The sequence below is a fragment of the Stegodyphus dumicola genome, chromosome 6 (assembly GCF_044657685.1).
Source record: "Stegodyphus dumicola isolate Sdum_Otavi_A_Nest chromosome 6, ASM4465768v1".
NCBI classification, from domain to species: Eukaryota; Metazoa; Arthropoda; class Arachnida; order Araneae; family Eresidae; genus Stegodyphus; species Stegodyphus dumicola.
The window spans coordinates 155,284,027-155,296,509 of record NC_140773.1 but is presented as its reverse complement, the minus strand read 5'-3'; the positions used below and the strand labels follow the sequence as shown (position 1 = coordinate 155,296,509).

The 12,483-nt window shown below is 32.5% G+C and overlaps 1 protein-coding gene across 1 annotated transcript in view; it reads right to left on the bottom strand.

Annotated features, from left to right (window-relative positions):
- Nucleotides 1-12,483, bottom strand: part of LOC118189660 (prolyl endopeptidase FAP-like) — a 529,287-nt gene extending 516,804 nt beyond the window's left edge. Inside the window, exon 1 of the mRNA XM_085819072.1 lies at nucleotides 12,350-12,483. Within this exon, the coding sequence (XP_085675198.1) occupies nucleotides 12,350-12,451 (102 nt within the window). The 5' untranslated portion in view covers nucleotides 12,452-12,483. The remainder of the gene's footprint in view (nucleotides 1-12,349) is intronic.

Genomic DNA, 12,483 nt, shown 5'->3' with positions numbered 1-12,483 from the left:
TCTAAATGCTTATTGAAAATAACAGAATTTGATGTTTTATGATTCTTTCTCTATTATCATAAGAAATTTCATTTCTTCTATTATCATAAGAAAGTCATCGAGACCGGATTCAGAAATGTACCAATGTATGTATATTCGTACTTAGGTATGTGTGTGAATATATATACACATATACACTTACACACATACATACATTCCTGAATCCTGTCTCGATAAAAGAATAAGTACCCTCATTTCGCGAATCAAGCTTTTATTGAATATCTGAATTTCAAATTGTTACATAATAAGCATGTCCGAGTTTAAGTTATTTTCTCTAAGGAAACAGGTTAATATCAAAATCTTTAAATTCTCTGTTTACTGAAAATAAAACTGAGTATTTTTGAAGCAAGCTGATGACCGCTTTGTTTTCATTTTTGCTCATGGTCAACAGATGGCAGCACTAAAGTTTTTCCAAATTGCTCTTGTTTCTGATTAAATTTTGTTAGTAGTGCCATCTTGCGTAGAAAGAGTGTACACATCAATTTATGTCAGGGAAACGTTTAATTTGTGGTTTACATTTATTTATGTAGGACTTTTATATACTGTTTACATCAAAATAGCACATTAATTAAACCGAAATAACAAAATCCAGCACCATACTCTTCGTATGCATTGCTTACAACATATTAATATTAAATTAAGTAAGCAAGTTTTTATTAGGATGACAGACTAGCATTAAACTTCCGTGTTAAGATATTATTGTATGGATAGAACAAAGTACAAGAAAATTGAAATGAAAGTTCTAAATAAAATATCTCTAAATACTATAAAATTATTCTGTCTTGAATTTTTCAGTGAAAAGGTCAGACCCTTTCATAAAAAAATAGAAAAAAAAAAAAAAAAAAACTGATTTAATTTATTGGAAAATAAATGATTCCTTTGATAAATTTTCACATCGTTTAATTAACATTTCTATGCATTTAAACCAATAGACTGAAGTTTTTTAGCAAAATGTTCCATAATTTATATCTTCATAGCTTCATTGTCATTAAATATATATTCATGAAACCCATATTTGAATTTAAAGAACCGATAATAATCACTTGAAACTAGATCTAGACTGTAAGGAGAATAGTCAGTCTCCTGTAATCCATATTTCCTAGCTGTTCCTATGCAATGGTAGCAATACACACTGAGATATTATCTTGGGAAAGATGAATCCTCGCGTCAAAATTCCAGGCCAACAGATAATCATTTCTTAAATCCAACACGGAGTACTTAAATTTTCTCTTTAAATCCTTTGCGCAAAAGACTTGCATAATATTCTCCCTTCACAATCTTTTATCTCTCTTTAAAATCGATCGTGACGTTCTTTTGACAGTCTCAGAAATTGTGGTTATTATCTTTCACGCGGATTACTGCATTTTTCTTTTCTTTACAGCGTTTCCCGATTTTCTCTTTCCCATTGACTCTCTCTTTGGTAAGCGGATAATCTAGAAACACGGGTTTATCTACTGTTACGAGTAACTACAAAAAAAGTTCCTTGATTTGCTCTATAAATCTGCACTAACCTCTTGCAATAATCAGCCCTTTATTCTTTAGGAACCAATGACAACAGTTGAGGTACTCATCTGAAAGTGATCTTGTTTATATGATCGTGCTCGTGTAAAATGTGCGATACAGTGTTTTAGAAAGACGCAGTCGGCTGCTTTCTGCTATCGTATTTGTTTTTTTATCGTCCTGTCACTCAATATTTCCTCCGTAATGATAGCAATGTATTCTAAAAGTTAACACTTCCACTGACATAACTTAAAAACGATCGTCTTCAGCGGATTCTCTTCCTAAGTGGCTGAGTGGTTAAGTGTGCTGAATATTGGAAGTTTGACCAAGGCTCGATCTCAGGCGAGTGGGTTGTCTCATGTGTTTTTCCCTGATTTTCCTCATGTGTAATATGAATATAAGCCAGTTTCAGTTAGAAAGTCCACCATAAAGGTATCCTTTCTTTATAAGGCATTTCTCCCGCCTTCTTCGCATGCCTTCGTGGTGTGGTAGTCTGCACGCTCAGCGCGTAATTGAGATGTCCGCGGTTGATTCCCGGCGAGAGCGTTGCTAATTTTTCATCTTGACTGCTTTCAAAAATATCCTAATGTCTCTACAGTGGCGCTCAAATTAAAAGGGTATTCGAGGATGATTCTCCTTACCTAGGATTTGGCGATTTCATACCTTAGAAACCCCAGTCGCCCTTTAAAAAGTATTTCTCCCGCCTTCTTAGCGAGCCTTCGTGGTGTAGTGGTCTGCATACTCAGCGCGTAATTGAGAGGTCCGCGGTTCGATTCCTGGCGAAGGAGTTGCATATTTTTCATCCTGCCTGCTTCTCAAAAATATCATAACATCTCTACACCTTTAAGGCACATAAGCCTATGAGTGCTTTGCTGTGATAAATTAACCTAACATAATCTAAAATGTTAGACCTTTAAACAGAAGATTGCTGAATAAATATCACGTTTCGAAAAAGAAATAAACAAGAAAACATTTCTTTTAAATCATGTGCTGAATGTGAATTAAGAAATTTAAAAAATACTGCCAATAATTTTTAATACAATCCTGGGGAAAGTTGTAAGCCTAAATGTATGCATGTAACGTTTCATCACAATTTTATTCTTTGTACCTTTTTTTTATCAGTATTACTAAATACTGCTTAACGTCAAAATTAACGGTTATTGACAGAAAAAACTTAACACTTATTTTTTTTAAATTACTAAAAACTGCTTTCACAAAAGCGTCACCTGACAGAAATGATTATGATTACTAGTTGATTAATCTTAATGCATCGAATTTAAAGTAAAAACTGTGAAAAATTAAAATGTGATGTAAAAATGATATCCCTTGTTTTGAAATAAATCGTTCTTTAATAAGGTGTGAGGTAGCCTCTGACAGAAATGCAAACTTCACATCTTGATTTGTTAGAATTTAGCAAACTGCTGACCAGGTCTTATGAAATTCCACGCAATTCCTCTGCAATTGCATTTTTCAGAACCCACAGTGTTCGGGGAGGCATTTGGTGCTCTGCAAGTCGGTGGCGCAAAGTACCTCGCACATTCTCAATAGGGTCTGAATCTGGCGAGTAAGCTACCACAGATGCTTGATGCGGTCTATCATTACCCTCTAATAATAAAAGCTATAGGCTCCTATACAGAGGCTCCTATATACCGATAGGCAATACTTCTAAACAGAATTATAGGGGTTTCTAAGACCTTATCCACGTACCTGTGACAGATTACCTCAGTCAAAGATATGCAACTTCATGTGGCCATGTTTGATAATTCTATTCCAAAGCAAGAAGTCGCTACCGAGGAAAAATTGTAATAATACAACAATGAACGAAATTTTTCTTAAATAAAGGCAGACAATATTGTCTGGATCAAAACATACGTAGAATCACACAGGCTATAGCTTGATTCGTCCATGAAGAATAAACGGTCCTATTTCTCTTGGTTTATTGAACATCTCGATGGCACAACCTTAAACGGGCCTCTTTGGGAAATTAAATGAATAGGTGGTAAGTAGTTCATTCCTCTAGCATAAAGGCCTGACTCATGAAACCTTCGTATAGTATAGGACGGGTAATTACAGTTTCTGCGGAAGACAAAAACCAACTCTCTTGTAGACGCTTCACGGTTTCATTGGGGTAAAAACGGTAGAAAATGCAGATGTTGTCCTTGGCCTCTCTTGATCATATTCTCTATCAACTGATTTCTTAAAAGCTAATTCCATGTTTTGGATAGTATACTTTTAAGGATATCTAGATAATGAGTGACCTTTATATGAGTTTATCTTCCCTCTTCGAGTCGACGATTAATTACCACTTTTGTCCTTCACTTATAAGATGACGACTTTGAGTAATAATTAACGAATACTGAGCACGGTAAAAACCACGCTGACTTTAAACAACACTACATACCCGAATTCTGGCACATTACGATTAAGCAACATGTTGCCAGTTGTTAAATTTTCATGCGGTAGCCTATGAGCAGAAGTGTAGTTTTTTCTTCGGATGCAGATAATCAACATAACTAATTATACCACTGGACATCAGTTGAAAACTTTAAACAACAAGTATGTTTTTTTTTTCAAATTATTCTTTAATTTTTAGATTAGCAGTGTATATAAAACAGGTTAGAACGATTATGTATGGGAAGAGAATTTCCTGCGAATTTTTCACAAGGAAATGACTAACTAACTAGTATTACTAAAATTGTAAAGTACATTCAAATAAATTTTCCAACATTATAAAATCTTTGAAAATAGAAATTTATATCAAAATTACATAAAAAATTCAAATCAGATGCTAAGTAACTACGCAAAGTTACTGAAAAAAACTAATAAAAAACAAGATTAACGATGAATATGATAAACATTTAGCGCTTTAATTTTAAAGACAGATTTGCACTATTTATAACAAATTAAGTAATTATTATTAGATTAATGCAGGGAAAGTGAATCCATATAAAATGTTAAATAAACTAAAATAGAATATTGTTCCATACTTAAGACATCCACCTAGCCTTAAATTTTTATCATCAGTAGTTATAAAATTGCTTTAATCTCATGTCTTGACAGAGGTCAATAAACGTAACCGTTAAACTTTGACTAATATGGTTATTAAACTCGGAAAATTCAATTAATTTGGCTTTCAAACTGCGACTGTAACCAGACGATGGGGTCATTTGCAGGATTATAATGTTCAACAATACGATGGATTTAGGCTGTTTCGTATTCTCAATAGTCATGCATGAATAAATCTAAATATAATGAAATTTATGGCATTCTCGAATTATGCACTGAGTAAAGCACATTTCTTTAGATTTATGGTATAGCGAAAATTGGGTAAGATCTTAAAAAATTTGCACTTTATAAAAACTGCAGTAAATAAAATTAAAAAAGTAAAATAAAAAGGGGACGACTTGTGTATTGTAAAGTCACTACTTATTGAAAGAAATGAAATAAAAAATTGCAGTCTGTAAACAAAAGATTGCATTCTGAGATCTAAAAGAGTTTATCATTAATGTTCAGAAAGTTATTTTTTAATTTAGAAATATAAATATATAAGATAAAAAATCAAAAATTATAGATTATTTGATTAAAAACTGCAGTCTCATTTTGATATATAGATTTCAGTAAAGATATGGAGCATAAAAACTTACATTTAAAAAGATCTCTCCAAAATGGTAAGGCAAAAAGCACTGTTATTATAAATACTGTAATAGTAAACATAAAATAGAAAAACAAGTTTTGAAATATACTACAATATTATTTTATCTTAAATTAACGCCATATAGAGACTTTTGTTTTATTTAATAGAAAAAAATTACTTTTTTTCAAGATGAAGCTGTGTCTTTAATTCATAGGATCGCTTCGCACAAAGCTTGCAACAAATGCTTCTCTTTTTGAGAATACTTTTTATTCTGGTGAGTTTGCTCTAAGGCGTTTAACCAGAGATTCTGAGTTTTTGTATTATATTTCTGGAGACAATGGCTTTGAATAGAGATTAAATTTTTTTTCTAATTTTCTATAATTCATTTTCTAATTTCCTGTATCCTGAAACTCTAGAAAAAGCAAATCTTTCATCACTTTGTAGTTTTAATACAATTTTACGAAATTTCTTGTTTTATATGGATATCCTACAAATTGCAAGTAACAAGTTTTTTTTTTTTTAAATTGATTTTTAATTGAAAGATGTGATGGAGGGAGACATTCAGCAAAGTTAATGCTGAAAATGCTATAAAATGTGTACAAATTTAACTTTTACTACGTGAAAAAGGATCAATTTTAAGTGTCGTATAGCAATTTTGCAAAACAGTTTCGAATTCTGAAGTTCCTATCTGCAGATGGTTGGTTGAAACCAGCGTTTCTGAATTTTTGCGTTTCTCACATTAAAGGCGTCTTTTAGAAATAAGCATTCGGAAATCAAACATACATAACTATTTTAAATGCAATTTGTGTTACTGTACACTGTCCTCCAGAAATTTCAGCTAATAATATCATCGATCATGGACTGTTTCCCAGACGAATAATTAGATAAAAAAACCTGATGTAGACACCACATGATAAGCTTATTTGAAACATTACGGAAGATTAAGTTGTATAAAATATTTTCTGTAAATATTCCTGCAATCATCCTTTTCAGATGCAATTTTTTTTTATCTTTTGGATTGACTTTCAGTCAGAATTATTTTTAAAAACCAGTCTTACTCTGCATTCCTTAAGTACGCAGTTCATACCATGTAGTTTTTAACTATAAAAATTGTTCAACGTTTCTCTACAACGTTCAATCGTTCAACGTTCTTTCTTAATTTAATTTTTTCAGTTCCTACAATGTTTACCTTTATGTTCTGTCCTCTTTGTTAATTGCTACATTGAAAGAAAATTCGTGCTAATGGTAACTCCTTCCAGTCTCAATTCTAGCCAAATAGTAGTAGTTACAAAATAGCAGTACAATGGACTATCCTGTGCTTTACCAATGGCAACCCTCCGCGTCTCCTATTTGTTTCTGTGGTGACGCCATTTTGAAATTTTTTTTGTTAAGGTAAAATGTAAGTAGAGTTTACAATTAATTTTAGCTTAATAATCAATGAAACATTTTTTATGCTTTTATGAAAAATCAGTTTATTACTTTTTTAATTTGCATCTTGTTTTTATTTTAACTTCTTATTTTTAGATTTAAGCATCGTTTTATATAACAGCTATGTATATTTGAATTTAGTTGTAATTAATAGTCTATTCACACGTTCGAAAATTTTCTCACATATCTGAATTTTTAGGATGTAATTCAATCCTTATAAAATTCAATAGAAAGGTAAAATTGAAAAGGGATTTGTTCAGATACCCGAGATGGCGAAACGCGTTTAGGATGAATCTTTGATGGTCGTTTGGAAAGGTTTCACTCTCTGATTAAGCTGGGATCTCTCTACTGGAATCAACAATAATTATTGTTTTACTCTTTATTTCACATTTTAATTGGGAAATCCAGTGTTTTTATTTACATATTCCAGTTTATAATTACCACAATAGCGCATATTTGTTTCCAAAATTTCATTTCGCATTTCCTAGGAGATAATTTTTCTTTATATTCCTTATTACGTTTGTAAATTTTATATATATATATACATACATGTCTGGTATACTGCCGATTGCAGAGGTGCATAACTAGATGTTACAGCAGCAGTCCCACGCATAAAATTTCAACGTTCTACCACTAATCGTTTTTGAGTTATGCGAGATACATGCATACATATATATATATATATGCATAGGTTCTTATGTATAGAAGTCACGAAAAAATCCTTTTTGAATCCATTTTACAATCCGTTCTGGGGGAAAAAAAAAAGAGTATTTTGTTCGGTTCGTATGTACAGATATTATGCAAAAATATAGTCTATCGGGAACAGTCAAAATGGATATTTCGAATGAAATATGGTATCCGATATTGTTTGCAATTACAATACAGAAAGCAAAAATTTCTCATTGTCTTCTTATCGGAATTCGAATCATTGAACCCCCAACTTCGGTGTTACTAAATAATTCAGTGCCGATAATTATTCGATTCCTAACAAGGTCAGTAGGTATACATGGTTACGCTCTTTGTAACGCTGACGTCATTTAGTTGCTGAAGTGGGAGAACCGTCGCTTTTGCAAAGACTAGAAGTCGGTCGCGTCACACAACAGCAAGTCTTGTCTTATAGTAGCTTTGATACTTAAAGTAATTATATATTTGTTGGACCTTAAATATCCCGGTTGTATAAAATTTGTTGAACTATTCTTGGCATAATCACAGTGCTAACCAATTTTCAATATTCGATACATAGGGTAATTCTCCACATGCTGTTTGCTAATTGCATTATTATTACCTATTGTTTTTACTTCCTTGTACGAAGTAAAAGTATTGTAATCGCGAAAAATTTCAGGTGTCATATTTCAATGAAAATATCCATTTTGACCGCTATCGAATGCAATTTGATTATGTTTTTGAGGGACATATGTACGTAAGGACAGAATAAAGGACTCTTCCTTCCCCAGGAATTTATAAAACTGATTTAAAATGAATTCTGAAGAGATTTTTTTCGGGGCGTCTGTACGTACGTATCTCGCATAACTTCAAAAACGAGTAGCCTCTGAACGTTGAAATTTTGTGTATAGGGCTGCTATGACATGTAGATGTGCACCTCCCATTTTGGTTGCAATCGGCCGCACCAAAAGTATATAAATATATATAGATATCCACTCTGTTACTCAGCTCATTGAACTCAGTTTCTTTATTCTCATACGTTTGTAAAATTGTGCATTTTTTACTTTAAAATTGATTGAATTATGCTGTTCTGGTTAAGATTTTAATGCCTTTAGTTAACCTGCATGCGATAATTGTGGAATTATCGATATTTTAAAAGTTTTTTAAGTGCGGCTAAGCTTAATTTTTGATTACCATGGCAGCCATGTTTCTTCACATTTGAAACTTAGGAGAATAGAGGATTTGTTGCCAATTTAGAGAAACTAAGCTTCGCAACAACAAAGTAAAGTCTCCTTTTATTAATGTGAATTAAATTATGTTTAATTCATTCTGGAAATATCATTTAAATTATTAGATTATTTTACGTATTGTTTTAATTGCACTTGGTGTTGTATGTTTTTCTATATCTTTTAAAATTTAATGAAAATGTTTTGAATTTTTATGTATTTTTGCCTTGCCGCGAAGTGAGACCTGAATTAATGGGTAGCACATGCGCATTAGGTAAGCGTCGCTGAATCGTCTGCGGAAAACTGTTTCTTTCTTATTTGTTTATTTTTTATACATCGTTTTAGCTTTGTTATAGTATTTGAATAGAACTTGTGGTAATTCTTCAGATGATATAATTATAAAATGAATGAGATGTAATGCTGTTAAGTGAACCTAGTGCCGAAGTGCCGCTATGGTAAATAAATATAGTGATCTTTAAAGAGTGCATTTATTCTATTGTGTTTTATGCGCTATCCACAAGGTAGATTTAATTCAAAATTCGTTAATTGTTAATTTAATAAGTTTAACTGAAATGCAGGAAAATTCTATACAAGGAAGTCACGTGATGTACACATCAGATTTTTTAACATTCTAATTGTAATATAATCTATCAGAGTTTAATTTAGTGACGGAAGAAGGGTGAGATGTAGTTAAATTGGAACAAGAATGTCCCTTTGTTTATCGATTTTGAAATTATTTGTTCCTTTCTTTGTGTAATTAAGTAATATATTCGAAAGTGTGTTATGATGGAGAATTAGATATTAAGTAAAGAGAGATTTTTTTCACTCTCGCTTTAGAAATCTATTTCTGCCTTCACCCTTCCAAAAGAACATTTTGAAAAGAATCAAGTATTCTTTTTACTTTTTATTTATTTTCATTTGTTTTTCCTTGCAAAAGGTACTTTCAAATCAGGGTTTTTTTAAAATCAACTGAAATTTTACACTTTTGCGTTTTACGGTATTTTTACTATTCTTTTACACCGTATGCGCTAATGTAATATCCACACTGGTGTGGACATTTTAGGTGTGGATATTGTGACGCAATTTAGTTTGTAAATTCGATGTCTCAGCCTTATTTATCCACAGAAACGCAATGGTAATTCTTTAAAGAAAAAAAGGTTGTGTAAAGAAAGGTAAATGTATATACCGTAATTGAATTTCTTAATTACCAATACGTTAAAAAATGTCTGCCTAACTACGCAGCTTTCAATTGCTTTCTTCGAAATAAGTGGAAAGCACTTGCACTTAAGAGCAAAGATTTAACGGTTACATTCAAACGCATTACTTAAAAACAAATTTAACCTTTTCTTATTGCGCAAAAGCACAAGCACTGTTCTCCATGTATACGGGTAGTACTTATTTTTCGATCACTCACCTGTTAACGAATTGTCGATTTCACTCATTTCTTTTCTAGTGATCCAAATTACTCTCAATTCTTAAAGTGATCATCTTCAATTCCAACTGCTGCATTTGAGATATTTATTATTTTTTTCTCTGCCGAATGATGTCTTGAAACATACTTTCCCAAGCTGATAATAAGGATTTCATCTAATCAAAAAGAACACATCTAACCTTATTTCTATACTTTCACGATAACTGCATGTGTTAATGTTACTTTTTATAAAGTAGCTTGTGACTACACTACAAAAGCCAGTGTTTCTTCTCGTATTTGTTGTTGAAAAGCATATATTAGCATATTGCGCTCAAAATACGCACGTCTACGATGCTTGTACGTTTGGCATATCATCAATATGCAAAAAAACAAAATCTCATACAAGAACAACTTATTTCAGAAAATCTCCCTAAAATCAGTCAAATGATATCACATTTAATTCAAGGGTGTGTAATGTGGACCTATTATTTGTTAATTTTCGTACTCGAGCGTATTTACTGCGAGACCATCTGATTATGTGCATAATATCAGTCTTATGGATTATAAAATAGCTCCATCTCAAGAGAAAGTAGCACAATTAGTTGACGTGTTCAGGTATTCGACATTCTAGATATCAGTTAGTTGCTGTATCATTGTAGTTCTTCGATTATTCAGACTAAATTTGGAAAACCACAGCAGAAAATGTAATTGTATGTAAAAGAAATATTAGAGGCAATGTTGTTGCTGATAAGTGGATCGAATATCATGGTTCAGTTTTCTAGGTGCTATATGCTTATGGGGATTCACTTAATTTATCTAGCAGTTAATTTTTATTTTAAAACAACTTTCCTTTGATTCTCGTTTGCAACTCACACTCTCTTGCCAGAACGTTAAAAAGCCAGCGCGCGTGAATTCAAATGAGATAGAAAGACGTAAAACTTGTTATATCTGCTTGAAGGTTACGTTGCTACCTTGATTTACTAGCGACTAGATTTCTGTGGCGTTTCTAGCAATTAAGCTTATTTACGCCGACTTTTACGAGTCAGAGCCTTTCTGCGCGTTCAATTAGCCTGTGAGTCGTTATGCTAAACTTACTACATTTAATTCATCGCTACCGTTTTGAGTTCATCGCTACCTTTTTAAGTTCATCGCTACCTTTTTGAGTTAAGCCAAAAGTGTTGCTTCTGTAAACACGAGTTGGAGTTAATAAATGGTACTTTACAACCTTCTCTGAATTTTATAGTACTTAAGACTTGAGGATAATTCCTCACACAGTCTTCTAGGTCTCGTTAGTTTACGAGACCTCATATGCTATATCTGAAACGTAACCACTTTTTTTAACTTATCGGTCTTTTTAAAAGGCAAAGAGTTATAAAATTCAAGACATCCAAGTTTTCCATGCTAAAATTTAAAGCCAGCATTTCTTTCGCAATTCCTTATATACTACAGCTATATGCCATGAGACTGGTTACAGCTGATATAATAGAAAATCTTCACATAGCAAAAATATTACATGTACAGTACGTTTAGTAATAAATGTAATGTGACACTCTTTATAAAGCATTCGTTTTTTTTTTAAATTCAGGCATATTTATTTTGGGGATGATGGTGGTACGGTGCATTGAAGATGTGACTCCACGTGGTAACTGTTGTTGGTTGCGTATTACTTACTTCGTATACTAGAACAAAAATATATTAAAAAATCCATGATGAAGGTATAGTAACAATTATTTTAGGTTATTATCCTCATTATGTGAAGACCTTGCTCAAAGGTAAGCGTTTTTCCAGTCGAGAGTTTTAGAGCATTCCGAGTTCTTGCCTTGGCTAGAAGAGTTTTCAGACTGAATTAGTCCTCTTAATTTTGCTGTTGTATTCTACACCTCTGATTCGTTATAGTTAAAACGATATCAGAAGAGAAACAGGATCATTGGTCCGTTAGGCTCACTGCGATTGAGAGGTTTTGGTGACAGACATAGTGTAAATCGCTAAAATCCCTTGACATTGGCGATGCGATTATAATTGTAATGTCAAGTGAGCCGTAACTGAACAAATAATTGCTTCTGCAGTGTCAGAGCTTGTCGTCTCACATCTGCTAACAGTTTGAACACCGCGACCGCAAAATATGAATTGCCTATCTTTGTGTAGTCCGCCCCAATTTTCATGTCGGAACATTCTAAAAGGAGATATTTTTAAAGGGAATAGCATGTTCGATTTCTTAGGCTCTAGATATAGTTGGACGTGGTGCTATACCGATTAACCTTTTGGTAAAGGGACAGTGCCCACGTCCTCCGTTGCTTATCGCTTATTGCTAGTAGTTATTATCAGATTTAAAGAAAATGGAAGTTGTCTTATTTGCCCTTAATTACTGAACTATTTTGTTAATTTATTTAATATATATTCTAGTAATGTTAGACATTATTTACATATATTAGAAAATGAGAAACAAACCCCAGTTCTCCCGAGCAGTAAAGCATCCATTTCACTGCATTTCGTGGGAGGATCGACTGGAAGCCTTTTGTCTGGAGAAGTTACTGACGCCACTGAACTCATCCCTCTAATCTACCATGTCTTTAGAATTCTTG